The 18,397-nt window shown below is 54.9% G+C and overlaps 1 protein-coding gene across 12 annotated transcripts in view; it reads left to right on the forward strand.

Annotated features, from left to right (window-relative positions):
* The first annotated feature begins 9,452 nt into the window (after positions 1-9,452).
* Positions 9,453-18,397, forward strand: part of EMID1 (EMI domain containing 1) — a 47,871-nt gene continuing 38,926 nt past the window's right edge. For all 12 annotated transcript variants that reach the window (XM_039225079.1, XM_039225101.1, XM_039225061.1 and 9 more), the window contains exons 1-2: positions 9,453-9,553; positions 17,870-17,983. In XM_039225079.1, the coding sequence (XP_039081010.1) occupies positions 9,453-9,553; positions 17,870-17,983 (215 nt within the window). The remainder of the gene's footprint in view (positions 9,554-17,869; positions 17,984-18,397) is intronic.

Here is an 18,397-nt window from a genome sequence, read left to right on the forward strand (position 1 = left end):
GAGTAATTCTAATATTTATGCTCAAGTGTTTGTAAAAAGAGTCCTGCTCATTCTAAAAAGTACCATTAACTAGAAAAACATGCTTGTCTACTCAACAGCACGGGCTAGAGGTGTCAGGATGCCTGGCAGAGAAGCCGCTACTTGCCCACCTTCACCCAGGACAGACGTTGCTAAGGGACAACAGCACTCCTTCCCACCGATCTGAAGACAGTCCTCTGTAGCCCTGTCTACTCTTCTCAAACGGCAGCTTCTAGGAGCGGATCGGTGTGGGTGCAAACCCAAGGTGCCACCTACTGGCAAAGCTTTCTAATTGCAGGCAGAGTACCCGTTCCAAGCCAGCAACGCCAGACAAAATGATGGTACATGAACTATTCAGCCTAGTCTTGCATAAATACAATAGCTCTCCTGCAGAAGACCTTTGAACTTCAATATGACTTTTCCTTGCTTTAGCCCAACAGACTGGCCAATAGAAGCATTTCAGGCAACAGTCAGTAGTGGCAAAGAGTCTTTAGGTAACCCTAAATTCTTCTCCAACATTCTCTTTGCCAAAAGCTGACCCTTCTGTCCTAGACCTCAGGTTCCCAGGCTCCCCAGATGTCTCACTCTGCAAACTGCATGTCACAGGCTTCAGATTCAACATGGGAACTTTTTCCTAGGCAGATGTGCCAGTCACTGGGCAAGGAGCTCATTTAAAGGCTCCTCATAGCAATCTATCCTGAGACACCTGCTGCTATCCTCATTTTCCAAGAAAGAACTGAGGCTCAGGGAGGGGAAGCAACTTGGCCAAGGTCACACAGTGAGGAAGACGGAGGCAGGATTGAAGCATCTTCCTGGTCAGCGGGGGCTACAGGCCTTACAACATTAGCCCCATGTTGGGCCCCTTTCTGAAACTTGTTGCTGGAGGAGTCCGAAGCAGGTCAGCTGTGCTCCTGGGAGCATCGCAACGGGACAGGGCACAAGCATCCCCAGATGGGCCAATGAGGCCCTTTGAGCAGGGAGATGGCCAGGGGGCAGGGGCCCAGGGCCCATTCTGGACCTGGACAGTCCTGACCACATGCTCCAGGGCTCTGCAGCCAGACCTTGGGTCCCACTCTGCCATTGCCGGCCTGCCATGTATGAACCTCCCTGGCTTCCCTTTCTTGAGCAAAATACCTCCGCGTGGGCAGCTGTGATAATGCACGCAGTCTGCAGTCACACAGATGAAGGCCTGGGGCTGACCCAGTAGGAAGCAGGTCAAAGCTGGCCCCCTTTTCCTCTCCACGCCCCTGTCCTCCTTCGGACTCTCTGTTCTCTTAGTATCTCTGTCTCTGCCTGTATGACTCTACTCTGACCCGCCTTCTCTCCACTCCAGGTTCAAGCTCCGCCGTGCTGACCTTAGAGTTCAGGCTCTCTCCGTCTCTGCCATGCCCTCTCTTATCCTCCATCTGTCTGTCTCCCACCCTTCTCTCTTTCCATCTTCTGGTGGCTCCAGCCTACAGACACAGAGGCTGTCTGCCAGCCCAATTCCCGGGGCGGGCACTTCTCGGTTCTCTAGCACCTCCCCGAACAGCCTCCATTCAGGTGTGTCGTGAGCAACTAGACGCCCTGGGCCAGGCCCGCTCAGGACTGGAGTTTGTGGTTCTCCCGGGGAGAGCAGGCGCAGAGGTACAGTTCCTGATGCAGCCTTGGTGCTCGCGGATCTCTGCCTGCCCAGCGGCGGAAATCTGTGCAGCTACCTCACCCAGGGGTGCCCTCCCAAGCGGCAGGCAATAGCTACCAGAGCTGGAGTCGTAAGCACTGCCATTTTATATGTGCACACACACACACTTTTTGAATTCTTAGGGCAAAGAGTGACTATGGCGTGTGTACTTTGGGGTATTCATTTTTTTCAAACTATGTAAAAGGATTCACAACGAAAACGAACACCCTTAGTCTCGTGGCTCACCTTCCCAAAGGCAGCTGGTTACCAATTTCTTGTGAATCCTTCTAGAGACAGTGAGTGCATGATCCAAGTATGTATGGGTATATATTCCTGCAATTTCCTCCTAAGTGACGGCAGCCTTTATACACAGCTGTACTTACTTTTTTCACTTAATATCCGATCTTGGAAATTGTTCCATAATCTATCTACCTCATCTATCATGTATCTATCTATCTATCTATCTATCTATCTATCTATCTATCTATCTAATCTATCTATCTATCTATCTCACGTTCCACAAAATTCATCTTTGAAATGCACGTTTCAATGGCTGCAGCTGATTTCCTTGTGTTCTTTGCAAATGTATGTGTAAGAGACTTCCTCAGTGTGGAATTGCTAGGTTAAAGGAGTATACATTTTACCTTTCATTACGTATTACAAACTTCACTTCAAAGCGGGCATATGGGAAGGGACATTTTCCCCACACTCTTGCCAACCCATTTTATCAAAACTGGTTGTTTTTAGCATTAGTTTTGGAGGCTGCTATCTTATTGTAGTTTTCATTTGCATCACTTCCCTTTTGAGTGAAGGTGAATGCCTTTTCATTCCATGTTGTCTGTTCATACCTTTTGCTCATTTCTCTTTTGGGCCAGTGATGTTATTGATTTGTAAGTGCTCTTTACATATGAAGGAAACTAATCTTTTTATCTGACTGAAACTTTACAAATTTTCCCTTTAAAAATTTTCCCAAATTTTTTCTATGCAGAAATTTTAAAGTACCCAAGTGTATCTTTGATGGTGTCTGGGGTATGTATCTTTCCTAGAATTCTTAGAAAAATTACAAAAAGGTACCAGCATCTATGCCTGTTTACAGTCTACCAAGGGAACCAGACAAATCACCAGACGGCTCCAATACAGAATGCTGTGAGTGGGGAAGCCCAGTGGACACATGACCCCGTCTTTGGGATATCTTCCTAGGCCATCTTCCTAGAGGCTAAGGGGGTGATAGCTGAGCTAGACTGAAGGATGAGTGAGCATTGGCAGGCAGAGGGAACAGGATAGAAAAGCTGTATGGCCGGCTGGAGAGCACAGAGTGGTCAGGAGAACTGAGACACACTCGGTGTCCCAGGGTCCGGGGCAGAGGGAAGATGAGAGCAGGCTGGGCCATGTTCAGTTCTCAACCTGAGGGCCGCAGGGAGGCTAAAATATTCCTCACAGGGTGAATTGACTTCATTTGCTTTTGGGAAGATCCTGAAGAACTGGAAGGGTCAGAGAGGCTGTAGGTCCACCAAGGAGACTGAGGCCATATCCCACGAAGCAGGTGGCTAGATGGGAAAAGGCCAAGGGGTGGGCAGATGGAGACAGGGTCCAGGCTTGGTGCCCCAGGGCCAAACCAGAGGGTGGGGCGAGGAGAGCCTGGAGTCCAGGTGCTCAAGGAGCACACATTCCCCCACATGGCTGTCCCTCCACTTAAGACTCTCCAAGCCAAGCAGGATGCTAGGGAGCCATTTCTTTTAGGCCCAGGGGCTCTGTTACACAATTTATACCAGCCCAGGGCAGCCGGTGCCAGGCATGGGTGGGAGACCGGCTCCCTACCCTTGAGAGCAGAGGGGTGCGGTTCTGAGGGAGGCCAGAGCCTGTGGGGTGCAGAGAAAGGGACGAGGCTCAGGAGTGGTGCTGGGCTGGCACCCACTCTCCCCGGCTCCGGAAGAACCTGGGGTCCTCTGCCTGAAGGGCCCTTCTCCCTATATCTTTCCATCTGTCTCTTCTGTCTCTCCAGCCATCTACTCTCTACATCTCTCTGGCTCACTTGTCTTCCTCTATCTCTGGCTTGCTGGCCCTCTATCTCTCTGAGTACCTCTCTCTGACTCTCTCTGACTCTTTCCCCTTCCTCTCATTCTTCTCTTCCCCCTGAGAATCACTTCCTTGGAGGTGGAAACCATTCCTCTTAGGGGTGTCACGTGCTCGTGGCCTAGCAGACACCACCTAGGACTGGCAGGGGCTCAGGGGCTCTGCTCTAAGTCACTCCTCTTGCTCGCCCTTCATGCCTGCCAGATCCATCTAACCACAGGGACTTGTGGCCAGCACTCCAAATGCATCCAGCAGGGGATGGGCTTCATTTCACTGGAGCTGAGAGATAGACACCTTCCCACACAGAAGGCCCTCTCACAGGCAGACCTGTGTTCCTAGACCACTGGTCACTAAACACCCCCCTTACCTACCTCGAGGATCCACTACCAGTGACTCAGGGTTTAAGTGAGGAAGATCTCTGTTAACTGCCCTCCAACATTTAACAACATTCAACATATTAGTCATTGACACTCTAGTGCGAATGAGCCAACAGCTCTTCCTTCTACCCCCACCCAGGGACCTCATTAACCCATTTTTGCAGGAGGACAGGTGTGAAAAGAGAAGCAGAATAAAGGACCCCACAGAAGGCAGATGGGACAGAGGTGGAAGGCAGAAAGGAGGGGACTTGGGGGAAGGTAACAGAGGATGGGAAGTGGGACAAAAGCTGTTAAGCAGAAGGCCTCTTATTTGTCTATCCCTTCATAGTCCACAAGCACAGTCACAGGAAAGTCCCCCAATATTGTATCACCCCCACTCTCCAGATGGGAAACTGAGGCCCAGAGAGAAGGGACCTGCTGTAGATCACACAAACATCCAGGTCTCCTGACTCCAAAGCCAGGTACCCTATCCTGCCTGCCATGCTAGTTTGTGCTGTCGCGTCACTCTGTCACTTCCTCCTAGCCCCAAAGGCACAGGTCTCTCCTCCCAAAGATTCCTGAGGAAGGCAGAAGTCTCCCTTGCAGCCATAATCTATGATTTTCTGACAGCTTCCTTCCTACCGTTCCCTTCCAGGCTCAGACACAGCTCTGTGAGGATGGAATGAGCTGGGTGAGAAGGCAGCTCCATGGAGCATAAATAACTCGTCCAGGCAGCTGCAGGCTCCCAGGAGGCCCCCAGAGCCCCCGCCCTGGCCCAGCAGGGTGTCCTCTGCTCTGGGACTGAGGAGCAACAGGGCCAGGCCTCCAGATCAAAGGCACAGAAAGCAGGCATTGTTCCCCAACCTGGAAACGCTTGGGGAAGGCCTAGCCCTCGGCCCTGCCCTTTGTCTGGGCAGAAGCTTTGAAGGCCACTGACATTTACGCAGCCCCCTGCCTTTCATAACATCCAGGCACTGCCTGGGCCATTAGGCCTGCGGCCCTAGGGGCTGCTGCCACGGTTCTGTGGGCCCCCCTTGGCCCCCTGCCCACTTGAGCTGCTTCCTCACCGATAGAATCGGAGTGATAGGGACAGATCCGGTGGGGCTGCGGGGCTCACCCAGCTGCCGTGCAAACAGGGCCGATGATGGCGAGCACTCAGGGAGGCTGTCCTGTGGGACACAGGCAGGGAAGGCCCTTAGCACAGGCTCCAGTGGGAGTTCATAAGGAAGGGGGGCTGCCACCCAGGTTTGTTTGCTATGAGAACACTATTTCCTGTTTGGACTAGGCCGGGTGAACATGTCAGTGAATCCACACCAGAAGGGCTGTGTTTCCCCGGACCCCACGGCCCGCTCCAGGAGGGGTGTGTGTGTGTGTGTGTGTGTGTGTGCGCGCGCGCGCGCGCGCCCGTACGTGTGCACGTGTGTGTCTGAGTCTGTGTCCCTGTGTGGTCCACACACGTGTGTGTGTGCCCATGTGTTTTCTCTCACCTCATCAGCTCCCACACGGGAGTCTAACTCTGAGCCAAAAGTTCTCTTTTTCCCTAAAGAAGCCCCACTGCGGCCAGAGGGCGCCAGTGTGGCCTGGTGGGTAGGCCGGCACCCATCACTCACCAGCCGGGCCTTGGGCGAGCCCCACACCTGCGGGGATAGAAGGCGGCCTCCCTAGGGACAGAGAGGAGGGCAGGAGACAATGCAACCAAATGCTTAGCGCAGCACCTGGCACACAGTCAGTGCTGGGGAACGGAAGCTGCTGTCTTACTGGCGGTTGTGGTCGGGTCTTGGCAGCAGAGAGGACCAGGGCCCGAGGGAGGAGGCCCCGCGGGAGGAGGCCTCGCCCACAGGGCAGGCCCCGAGGGAGGAGGCCCCGCCCACAGGGCAGGCCCCGAGGGAGGAGGCCCCGCCCACACGAGCAGCCTCCACTCCCGGAGAGCTGGAGCCAGCGGCGCCTCTCCCCTCTGCCTCAACAAACACTGAAACCTAAATGACTAAGACCCGGGTCCCCGCAGCATTTCCTGCCCCTTCTGCTCAGGGAGGAAAGAGGACCAGAAAACAGGATGACAGTTACCATGAAAGTATGTGCTTAAAAGAGGGCTTCAGACTGTGCCCCAGGACCAAAGCTTTCACACTTTCCCAGAAGCACACTCCTGACCCAGAGGGATCTTTAAAAGCTCCTGTGGCCCTTCCTTTTAAAGGCAAGGAAATAAGACTCAGAGAGGGGAGGTGACTTGTGCTAGTTCACACAGCTCCCAGTGCTTGCTCCTGAATTGACACCTAGGTTTTTGGGAAACTGAGACTATGCGGTAACCAGCAGGCTGCACCACCACGAGGTGTGGCTGTAGATATAGGAGATCCCAGGAGATCCCAGCCTCAGCAAGGACAGGACCTTGTCCAAATGTCGACAGCACCTATTACTGAGAGTGTCCCTCGCTGAGAGGTCCCTTTTTTAAAAAAATGTTTTTTAATGTTTTATTTATTTCTGAGAGAGAGAGACAGCATGAGCAGGGGAGGGTCAGAGAGAGGGAGATACAGAATCCGAAACAGGCTGCAGGCTCTGAGCTAGCTGTCAGCACAGAGCCCGACGTGGGGCTCGAACCCACGAACCGTGAGATCATGACCTGAGCCGAAGTCGGACGCTCAACCGACTGAGCCACCCAGGTGCCCCAGAGATCCCTTTTTTGAGAGGGTTCGCTGGCTGGAAAATTCTGCAGTAGCCTGAAGCTCCCACGAGTTTGGTGGCATCAGCAAAGGAATGTGTATGCCAGTACGCACACAAGAGCATCTTGGACGTGTTGCAAATAGACCTGGCAGTGCCTCCTCTTTTCTGTGGCCCCAGAGGGGGTCCGGGACATCTTGCAGTCCCTTCCAGGCACTCTGCAGGACAGAAGCCACTGCCTGGCACTTCTCCTTCCTCAAGAGATGCATGCCCTTCAAAGTGCCCTTTGCGGGGGTGCCTGGGTGGCTGACTGGCTGCTTAGCATGAAGCCTGCTTAAGGTTCTCTCTCCCTTTCTGCCCCTCTCCCCAACTCCTTCTCTCTCTCTCTCTCTCAATCTGTAGATAGATGATAGATAGATGATAGATAGATAGATAGATAGATAGATAGAGATAGACAGATAGATAGATAGATACAACAAAGTTCCCTTTGGAGAGATGTTTTTTTATCCCAGCCATTTAGCCAGGGCTTATGGGTCTGGGGTCCTCTCATGAGACGGTCCCTTGGGAGTGACCAGCCATCCAGGGGATGAAGTCAGTGATTGAGTTATGTCAAAACAAGGGCTAACCACAGAGGTACAAAACTGCATTTGGGGAGGTCAGACAGATGCCATAAAGTAGGTGCCCCAAAATAGCACATGGGAGGGAGGGAAGCAGCTTCTCAAGGGGGCAAAATTCGCACTATGAAGATATCTTTGGAGGAAGTGGTGCATGCTTGGGGGACCACATGAAGCAAGGGACAGTGGATGCCAGGGCAGGGGCAGACCTCTCATGGTCACACCCACATAGGGAACATGCAGATGTCCTTACAAAGAGAAACTGGGGCTGGAGAGGGTCAGGACTTGCCCAAAGGCAGCAGAGGCAAAGTTTGAAGCTGGCTCTAACTACCTGCCCCCTTGCGGGTATTGGCATACCCTCCCCCATCCTGACTTGGGCCCAGGACCTTGTGCTGCCCAGCCCTGGTGAGTCCAGACAAGGCAACTCTGGGAATTAGAGTTAGGGGCTGGCAGATCCTTCTTGCCAGAATGTTTCTAGCAGAGATCCTGGGTCTGGGTCTGGACAAGCCACAGCAGGATCCTGAGAGGCAGGCCTCTGGTGCACTGCCAAGTTGGGCAGGGAGCTCCCCAGCCCAGGACTGCTTGCTGCATGTCAATCCAGGCAGAAGAGGGAGTTAGAGACTATCCTGAGGTTTTGGAGGGGTCCCCTTTGATGACAGCTGTGGTTCTTCCCCATAAACACACACACCTATCATAAATATCCATCACACACCTACACACAAGCATCATGCACATTTCACACACACCCATCATACCTGCACACACACATATCACACATGTGCATCACAAGCAGCACCATATACACACTCATCCATCACACACACACACACACACACACACACACACACACACACACACCTTTGAGGGATTCACAGCCCTCTCCCCAGAAGTTCATGCCTATACTTCAGATACTCTAAGCCGATCCTTACCTTGTTACAGATGAGGAAATTGAGGTCCAGACCAATATGCTGTCTGCCCTCTCCCCTAATTGTACTTGGGGTGATCCCTCCCAGGTGATCCCTGCATGGGAGTAGGTGATCCCCTCCAGGGTGCCTGGGTGGCTCAGTCTGTTAAGCATCAGACTTTTGATTTTGACTCAAGTCATGATCTCACGGTACCTGAGATTGGGCCCTGAGTCAGGCTCCCTGTGAGAACAGTGCAAGCCTGCTTGGGATTCTCGCTTTCCCTCTCCCTCTGCCTCTCCCTGCTTGCATGTGCTCTCTCCCAAAATAAATAAACATTTAAAAAGAAAAAAAAAAAAAGGCTGACCCCTCTGAAGTCACAAGATATGGGTTTAAATCCTGGCTCTTCCAACCACTGACAGACAGCCCCTCTCTGTGCGTCAGTTTATCTGTAAGATGATGGTAAAAGAAGACACTGATCTTATGACCAGCCCAGGTTTTCTCCTTGCAGGGGCGGCTACAAGTGCCTCAGTTTTCTTCTCTGTATAATGGGAATAATTGTTCCCACTTTGCCCAAAGCAGTTTGGGGATTAAACAAAGACAGGACGTGAAGTGGAGGCAAGGTGCCCTGCACACAGTGGTGCTCACTGCTCAGGAAACCTTTGTTGCATGGATGGATGGATCCCGCGTGCCTTAGGAACTAGATCTCTCAAAAATGTTGGGAAGAGATGAGGGCTCTGGCATCACGTGTTCAGGCGTGGCGGCTTTGGGTCCGGGCTGCGTCTGAGATGACGGCCTCGACCGCAGGTCCTTGGTCTGCAGCACGTGAGAGGGCACCTCCGAACTGGCACCCTGGTCTCAAAAAGGCCACACGGCGAAAGGCGCCAGGCTCAGGTGGGCACCTGGCGGGCCTCCCGGCTGGGGCACCCGACCCCCCCAGGGCTCCTTCCGGGTTGGCAACGGCTGCGCAGGAGGCGGGGGGCCGCGCCGAGGGGCCGGGCGAGGCCGGGAACGCGCGCCCCCGCCCCGCGCCCGCCTCCCGCCCGCCCTCCGGTCGCTGCGCTGGGAACCGGGAGCCGCGCGTCCGGGGAGGCTGGCGGCGCGGGCGGGCGGGCGGGGACGGCAGGCTGGGGGTGGCGACGGCGAGGGGCCGCGCGCGGAGGGCGCCGGGCGCAGCATGGGCGGCCCGCGGGCCTGGGCGCTGCTCTGCCTCGGGCTCCTGCTCCCGGGAGGCAGCGCCGCGTGGAACGTCGGGGGAGCCCAGTTCTCCGGACGCAGGTAAGGGCTGCCTCCCACCACCTCTGTGCCCTGCCAGCCCTGGGGCCAGGACTCCCCCCCCCCCACCCCCGCCCTTTTCCCCCCAACCTCCGCGCAGCCAGGGATTGGGAAGGGGACCTGGTCCCCCACCTCAGTGCCAGCCGGGATGGGAGTAGGGACCTGGACAGCCTAGTTATGTGGCCAAAGCTCCCGGCAGTGCTGGGGTCCCCTACAGCATGTGTCCGGAGCCGGCGTTCCCCCACAGCCTCCCCCCCCCCCCACCACTTCACCTCCTGAGCCCCAGAGGAGGGGGAAGGGGAACAACCAGGGAGAAGCCCGCCTCTCAGGACTTCCATGGCCCTAGCTCAAGGGCCCCCCTCCCTGCATATAGGAAAAGCCCAGCACATCTCCTAGCTGACCTCCCCTTGGGGAACCTCCACCCTTTCCCCCAGCTCTTGGCTTTTTTTAGTACCCTGGCTATTTATTTCCCTCGGAGGAAGAAGACAGGGGTGGAATTTCACAGTCCGTGGGTCAGTGGCCACCCCCAGGGACCTGGCATTTTGAACAGAGATGGGAGAGAGTATTCTGGGTTTTTGCTGCTGTTTCTGGAACTGGGAACATTCTCTCTGTTGGCGTTTGTGGAGCATCTCCCCAGTGGGGAGCCCCTTGTTTGCCATGTGGTCATTAATCCCTCAAGGGTCGAATGAGGTAGGAAGCACTATCCCCATTTAGCAGATGAGCAAACTGAGGCCCCAGAGAATTCACATAATGTTCTAGGCTCACCGGCTTTTCGTAAAAGTGCTGGGATTCGACCCTGTCTTTCTGGCTTTGATAAGTGTTTGAACCTGTCCCAGCCCCATCCTGGCTGCAGCCCCCACCCCCACTGGGGTCCTCTCTCTAAGGCCAGCCCTTGTCTGAGGCAAACAATACAGAGTAGCCAGGCCTCTTCAGGCCTTTTCATCCCATTGAAAGGCCTTCCCTGGCCCCCACCCCCTAGGGCCTCAATTCTTTAATTCTTTTCAGAGATTCCCTTTCCCAGTGGTCAGGGGCCAGCATGCCCCTGCTGGGCTAGCAGAGCAGGTGACATGGCTAGGGCTGGAGGGCAGAGGTGGCCAAGGCATTGGAGGCCAGAACAGAAGTTATCTGACCAAGGACAGGCATGTGGCAGATATCTCAGCCACCACCACCTATTACATGCTGACTACAGCCAACTTCGGCCGGGCATTTTACCTACACCTACCACTTCCAGAGTCTTCCCAACTGCCATGGAAGGCAAGCGTGTTTATGGTTCCCATTCGTCAGAGGAGGAAGCTGAGGTTCAGAGGGAGGAGATGACCTGCTCAGGGCATGACTGTGAACCCTCAGGGTCCTAGGTGCTAAGATGACCATGACCCTAAACTTGAATTCCCAGCGTCAGGTTCAGGATGGTGCTCCAGCCAGTGCAGGGCAGGGCCTCCCAGCCTGGGCTTCTCACCTCCTCGAGGCTTCCTGGGTGGGAGCCGGGTAGTGGCTCTGGGCAGGTATCTGTTGTCACTGGGGACTGTCACCCCATCTGTTCTCAGAAGGCTCCCAGTGGCCTGAGCAGCACAAAAGCCCTGTGGGCGGTGCTGCTGCTCCCATTTTACAGATAAGACTAGGGCCCAAAGAGGAAAAGTAGCACCTCGATCCAGGCCAGCCAGCTTCCCAATCCAGCATCCTTTGCACTGTAGCAGTGGTCAGCTTGTGGGTCTGGGAAAGGACTGCAGCTTGTGGTTAGGCGGTGAGGGCGCTGGCCCTGACTCTGACACTGACTCAGTGTGTGACCTCAGGCAGGTCACTTCATAGCTCCGGGTCTCAGTTTCCTCCGTGTTTTCCTCTTTCCTCCCCTTGTCCCCTGCCTGTTCTGAGGGTGGGTGGTGCCCCTATAGGAAGAGCGAACCGTGGTTCCTGCTATCACTGACATTAGGTGGAGGAAGGGACCCCTAGCTGGAGGAATCTGTGGTCCTCAGCTGCCAGGACCTCCCCTTGTGGCCGTGTCCCAGCATTGTTGGAGACAGCATGGGGACGTCACACCTCCTCAGCCCTTCCTCCACCCCCAGCCCAGCACCCCAGGCACCCCTTGGCAGCCAAAGGATCAGAGGCAGAAAAGAGGCTTTGTGCTTGGGGAGGGGGAGGCCCGGGAAAGCATCCAAGGGGCTGCCCCAGCCCCAGGAATGTGGCAAGACTTTGAGACCCCAGGAACCAGGGTGCCCGGGGCCTGTGCAGAGCTGCTTCGGCTCACCTCTGCCCCTGTCTACCCCCGCCTCCAGTCCCTGCTGGGGCTGCTTCCTGCCCCGCCTCCCACGAGATCCCTTCCCACCTGAATCCTTGTTTCCTTTAACGACCCATCTCAGCCCTGTGGCTCTAGAGTAGAAGCCATCACCAGTGTCCTGGCCTAGGCCACTTCCCTCTGCAAGATGGGCTTCCTTTGGGCAAACCCTAGGAGTAGAGAGTTATCTTCCCCAGCCCCACTCCGGGGGGCTCAAATCCCAGCTCTCTGCCCACACGGGTGACCTGGCCAGGTGACTTCTCTTGGAACCTCAGTGTCCCCCTCTTTAAAATGCAGAGCCTGAGGTGCCTGAGTGACTCAGTCAGTTAAGCATCTGACTCTTGATTTTGGCTCAGGTCATGATCTCAGGGTCCTGAGATCGAGCTCAACCAGGAGCTCCACGCTGAGTGTGGAGCCTGCTTAAGATTCTCTTTCTCTCCCTGTCTCGCTCTCTCTCCCTCTGCCCCTCTCCCCCGCTCACATGTGCATGTTCTCTTAAAAAATAAAGAAATAAAATAAAAAATAAAGTAAAATGCAGAGCCTGGCAATCCCTATCCCAAAGTCAAGGGAAGGACCTGTATGGAAGGTTCTGTGCTGGTATCTCTCAGGGAAGCCGCTGGACCACAGCTGTGGCGTGTGGAGCCAGTGTCACAGTCCACGGACAGTAGCTATTAGCACTGTGCTATGCAGTTTGTGTGAAATCTCCTCTGGCAGAGGAGATTCTGCCGTCCCCATTTGCAGATGGACAAAGTGAGGCACAGAGAGGGTCAGGGTCCAAGGTCACTGAGTTAGGAAGCAGCAGGGCAGGACTGGAACTTCGCCTCCAGAGTGGGGCTCTGGCCCTGATCACCCTACCCCCACCGTGTACGTCTCCTTTCTTTCCTCTCCTTTTCATAACGGCCCTTGGCCCCTGGCCCGCTTGGCTGCCTCCTGCAATTAGCCCCTATCACTGTTCCGGATCACAGCCCTGGGCCCCGCAGAGACAAAGTCCCCTGGGCCCTCATGGCAGGGGGTGGAGGGCGAGTGGGGGGGCCCTGGTAGGGGTGGCCTGTGCCACACCGAGCTGGTCTGGCCTGTTTTCTCTCCTCCAGCAGTCTCTGCGGGCCCAGGAGGTGCTGAGTGGGCAGAAGTGGCAAGCCCGGAAGAGAAGGGCTGCCTCCTCCCGGCTCCTGCCCTCACCCCATCCCACAGGCTCAGCCTCACTGGGTTCTTGGGCAACTTATCACTGACCCGCATCTGAGAGAAGAAAGCCCCCAGAGGCAGTGGGATGTAGGCAGCCTTCCAAGCACAGCGCCTATCTCTGGGAACCTGGGTCCTGGCTCCTCTGCCCAGGGCCATTGTCTGATCTTGGTCATTCAGTCATTCGGCAAACCTCCCTGAGCACCCTCGGGCTGAGCCCCATCCTAGCTTGGCCGCTGCCAGTGCCTTCCCTCAGCATCTGCAGGGAAGAGAAAAGCTCAAGGCTGCCATGAGCGGCGGAAGGGGACCTCTGGAGGTGCCCCGCCTCTCCTGGGACCTTAGGACTGAGACCTAAAGGACAAATAGGAGTTTGCTGGAGCAGGGCGTGGGATGGTTGCCTTCCGGGCAGAGGGAATCTGAATGCAAGGTCAGGGCTGGCAGGGCTCACAGGGCGATGGGAAGCCTTGGTGGCCCTGGACTCACAGCAGCAGTGGCAACATTAGGTCTGTACTTTAGGAAGAGGTCCTGCTGCCCCTGGAAAGTAGACAGAGAGGCCAGGCCAGGACTCTGCAGAGGAACTTGGGTTTATCTTGGGAGCAGCGGGGCTAGGGTCCTCAAGGCGGGGGAGAGGTGCGGTGTGGTTATTGGTGACTCCTCCCATCCCGGGGGGGGGGCTAGGGGCTGACCTTGAACCCCACATGGCCAAAGTATCCCCCCTGGCCCCCACTAGTCAGCCATCAGCTCCACATCTTCTAAGCATGGGATTCAAGCAAACTCCATCTCATGGGAAATAAACCAGGGAGCCAGTCAGTGACCCACATGGGGGCAATTTTAATTAAGGAAGAAGAAAATTCTTTTCTTTCACTGCCCCCTGGTATAAAGAGGGTCAGGTCAAACAATTGTGGGCAGTCACAGGCCCACCTCCCCCAGCCCAGTCCAGGGCCTGGGCATGGAAGGGAGGCGTGTGTGTGCGCGCACGCACACAGCTCTGTCTGCAGACAGAATGGTCATCCTGTGGCTAAGTGTCCTGCTGGATTTGCCTAAGTCTGATTGTGTGCTTGAATGTATGTGTATGTGTGTGTTTATGTGGGTCTTTGTGTGTGCACATGGGCATGTGTATATCCAGGAGTTGTAGGCACTCATATACATGTGTGAGTGTGTCCGTGTACATGTGCATCTGCACTCACTGTATTTCTGGACGTGCATGCCTTTACGTGTGTGTACACCTCCACACATTGGCCTGGAGTCTTCATTCCTGGCACGGGCCCCCCTCCAGTATCTGAGGCTTCTGACTGTCATCTACCCAGGTGGCCCCTCCCTCCCTCCTTCCTTCACTCCCAGAGCCCTAGGGCCAGCCTGGGGGACGTCACACAGGCTGCAGGGAACCCCCAGCACTCCTCAGGAGGTCCTCTCCAATACTTGCACCCCAAGTTTTCTGCATTTTTCTGGATAGGAACCACAAATGACATCACTTTCTCAAAGGGGCTTATGCCCCCCCCACCGCACCAAACAAAACTCAAACAGCTCTAGGGACCCAGAGGATCTAAAAAGTGGGGGCCTTTTTCTAAAAAAAATTTTTTTAGATTCTTTTTTTTTTAATGTTTTTTATTTATTTCTGAGAGAGAGAGACAGCATGAGCAGGGGAGAGTCAGAGAGACAGGGAGACACAGAATCTGAAACCGGCTCCAGGCTCTGAGCTGTCAGCACAGAGCCCGACGTGTTGCTCGATCCCACGAACCTTGTGATCATGACCTGAGCCAAAGTCGGATGCTCAACTGACTGAGCCACCCAGGCACCCCTCTAAACATTTTTTTAATGTTTGTTTATTTTTGAGAGAGACAGACAGAGAGAGCACAAGCAGGGGATGGAGAGCGGGGGGGGTGGGGGGACACAGAATCTGAAACTGGCTCCAGGCTCTGCGCTGTCAGCCCAGAGCCCGTTGTGGAGTCAAACTCACAAACTGTGAGATCATGACCCGAGCCGAAGTGGGACACTTAACCGACTGAGCCACCCAGGCGCCCAAAGTGGGGGCCTTTTTGAAGAAATGTATTTTTTTAACTTATAAACCTCCCTTCCTGCTCATTGGGAGAAAATTTCCAGCCTGAGGTTAAGAGTGCCAACTCTAGGGTCAGATGGACCTGAATTCCAACTGTTATTGTGTTGTTCATCTTGGGTACCTGGAGTTCATCCCAGACCTATGCGTCTCAGTCTTCCCATCTGTAAAGTGTGCATGAAAGGCGTTGAACCCAAGCTCCTGGGGTGCAGCATGCATGATAATGGAAGGCTGCTGTTAGTGCAGGAGACAGAGCAGATGGAAAGCTCCTCCCTGCCCCCATAGGTGGCAATTTGATGTGAGCATGTGATTTTTCCTAACTTTATGCACACAGAGCTGTATATGTGCAAATATGTATAAATAGTCTTTCAGCTTTCTCTTTTTAAAAAAAATTTTAAGTTTATTTAGTTTGAGATGGAGCTTGAGCTTAAGCCCAGGAGGGGCAGAGAGAAACGGAGAGAGAATCCCAAGCAGGAACCCCCACCACCGTCAGCACAGAGCCCAATGTGGATCTCAAATGCATGAACTGTGAGATCATGATCTGACCTAAAATCAAGTTAACCAATTGAGCCACCCAGGCACCCCTGAACTTTTCATTTCTTTTTTTTTTTTTTTTTTTTTTTTAGGTAATGTTTATGTTTGAGAGACAGAGCATGAGCAGGGGAAGGGCAAAGAGTGAGAGAGACACAGAACCCAAAGCAGGCTCCAGGTTCTGAGCTGTCAGCACAGAGCCTGACACGGGACTCAAACTCACAAACCACAAGATCATGACCCGAGCTGAAGTCTCACGTTTAACCACTTAACCATCTGAGCCACCCAGGCGCCCCACCCCTGGGCTTTCTTATTTTAATAGACTTGCAATCTTCATCTGTTGGTCTGCGCATGTGTTTCTCACTTAACCAGACATGGTGCTCTACACGTGGAGAACTTGGGCTCTATCTCAGCATCTGGTTTTCCATGTCTAGTGGTCCTTGTAGCTGGTTAGGATGTTCCCAGTTTTGTGTGGTTCCCAACAGTGCTGCCATAAGCACCTATCACCTCTTCCATGTGGTATCTGGCCGAGGGCTGTGTTGAGCCTCTCCCCACTTTGCTTTTGGCTAGGCTATTTCTTCCTCCTGGACTGATCCCAGAGTGACAAAATGGTGAAGGGACTTCCCCAGGGTCCCACAGTGAGTTAGTTGGCAGGTCCCTGCCAAGGACATTCTCCGATGGGTGGATCAGGGTTGGGGGGTGGAGCGGCAGCTGGGAGACTGGATGTCGGTGGTGGCAGACATCTCTGTGATGGCTGAGACATTCCAGCAGCTCAGCAGCCCTCAGCCCTGCACAGGGTCACAGGCTCTGCATTTTTTGCCGGGGTTGGGAAAGGAGGGACTGTTTCAGGTGACCCTTTCAGCCTGAGTCTGTCACCCCTCCAGATATTCCTTTGTGGTCTTGAGCCTGGGGTCAGTAGGTTCCCAGGCTGGGGCCTTCACAGAACCATGGACCGTGGCTCAGGAAATGGGGAGGAGACGGGAGCTGAGGTCTCTGGGATGAAGTCAGGGGCCAAGCTGTTCCCTCTGCATTCCTGGGTGCAAATCCTGCTCTACCATGCACCAGCTCTGGGACATGAGCAGTTGTCTTACCCTCCCCAAGCCTCAGTTTACGCCTCTGTAAAATGTAGAGAGGTGCCTTCCTGACTTAGTAGGAAGATAATGTAAATACCCTTAACATGCAGTGGAAGATAATGTAAATACCCTTAACATACAGTGGGCGCTCAATAAATGCAATGCAATATGATTCTTTTTTTTAGAGAGAGAGAGTGCATGAGTGGGGGACAGGGACAGTAAAATAGAATCCTCCGTGCTGAGTGTGGAGCCCGATGTAGGGCTTGATCCCACAACCCTGGGATCATGACCTGAGTCGAAATCAAGAGTTGGATGCTCAAATGACTGAGCTCCCCAGGCACCCCACAATGCAATATGATTATTAATGGGCATTTGGAGAAGTCAGTCCTCCGTGCTTGGGACATCTGGCTGTCACACAGAGGGGACACAAGGGTAAGTGAGACAGAGCCTCCCTCCCCATGCCAGAGGACGGAGAGGGCAGACATGAATCACCAGCTTAACTCAGGGAGACAGATATACAAAGTGCTGCTGCAGGGGAGGGTCCCCGGCAGGGAGCCATCAGTTCTGTTCAGGTAGGGGTGGAGGTGGGAAGGACAAGGGGAGAGGTGACAGCACAGTAGAGCTTTGAAGGTTGGAGGTGCCCAGTGGAGGGGTGGGGGCAGGGCGCTCCAGGCAGTGGGCCGAGTGTGTGTGTGTGTGAAGACCTGGAGGTGAGGGTTCACAGCAGACGCAACGCGAACGCAGGAGGTCTGGAGGGCTGCGGGCGAGGGTGAGCACCGGAAGGACACGGCCGGGTTTCCGTGTTATGACAGTCTCCCTAGGGAGAGACTGAGGGGCAAGATGGGGGCTGCTGTCCAGGTGGAGGCAGGAGGCCCTGGTGACCTGGATGGGTCGGGGTTGGAGAGAAGCGATATCCAGGAAGGAGAGCTCAGGCAAGGAGGCCTTGCTCCCATCTTGTCCCCTACAGCCCAGTCCCCAAGACCTTCCCAGAGCCCCCAGCACAGCCGCCCCCGCAGAGCTATGGAACTCAGTCCTCAGCCGCAGTAGCCCAGAGGCTCCTGATGGGGGCGCAGAGGACTCAGAGCTCAAGGGTCTCTCTCCCTAGAGACTCGGGGCTCCTGGAAAGAACGGGCCCCCCCTCACCCGTCCTCTCTGGGCTCCAGGGCAGAGGCTGCGCATGGCACCTGAGTTTCCTCACTGTGGGTCTGTTCCAGGAACTGGTGCTCCTATGTGGTGACCCGTACCATTTCCTGCCACGTGCAGAATGGCACCTACCTTCAGCGAGTGCTGCAGAACTGCCCCTGGCCCATGAGCTGCCCAGGGAGCAGGTAAGTGAGACCATAGTGGAACAGCGCTGGTGGCACCCCAGGTGGAGGCCCCGCATGAACATGGGCCTGGTGGTGACACTGCACCGGGAGTGCAGGGGAGTGCTGAGGCCCGCAGGGTGGGTGGAGCAAGGGGACCCTTGGCCCCATCCCCATCCTCGGCAACCCCCTTATGCTCCTGGGGCACCTGGAGGGCCTCCTGGAGGAAGGATTCCACCATTACCCACATGCATTCACTTAGTGAGGCTTCACTGCTGGGGGGTGGGGGGGAGGACAGGCCAACCCCACTTGCAGGGACTTCCTGGCCACTTAGTATCTAGATCTCCCCACCCAGGGGGTTCCGAGGGATTGGAAGGGCTGAACTCCCCAAAGAGAGGAGGAGAGAGGCTCCAGAGGGGCTCAGAGGTGGCCGAGGAC

The sequence above is a fragment of the Hyaena hyaena genome, unplaced genomic scaffold, assembly GCF_003009895.1.
Source record: "Hyaena hyaena isolate Hyena2069 unplaced genomic scaffold, ASM300989v1 scaffold_19, whole genome shotgun sequence".
NCBI lineage: Eukaryota > Metazoa > Chordata > Mammalia > Carnivora > Hyaenidae > Hyaena > Hyaena hyaena.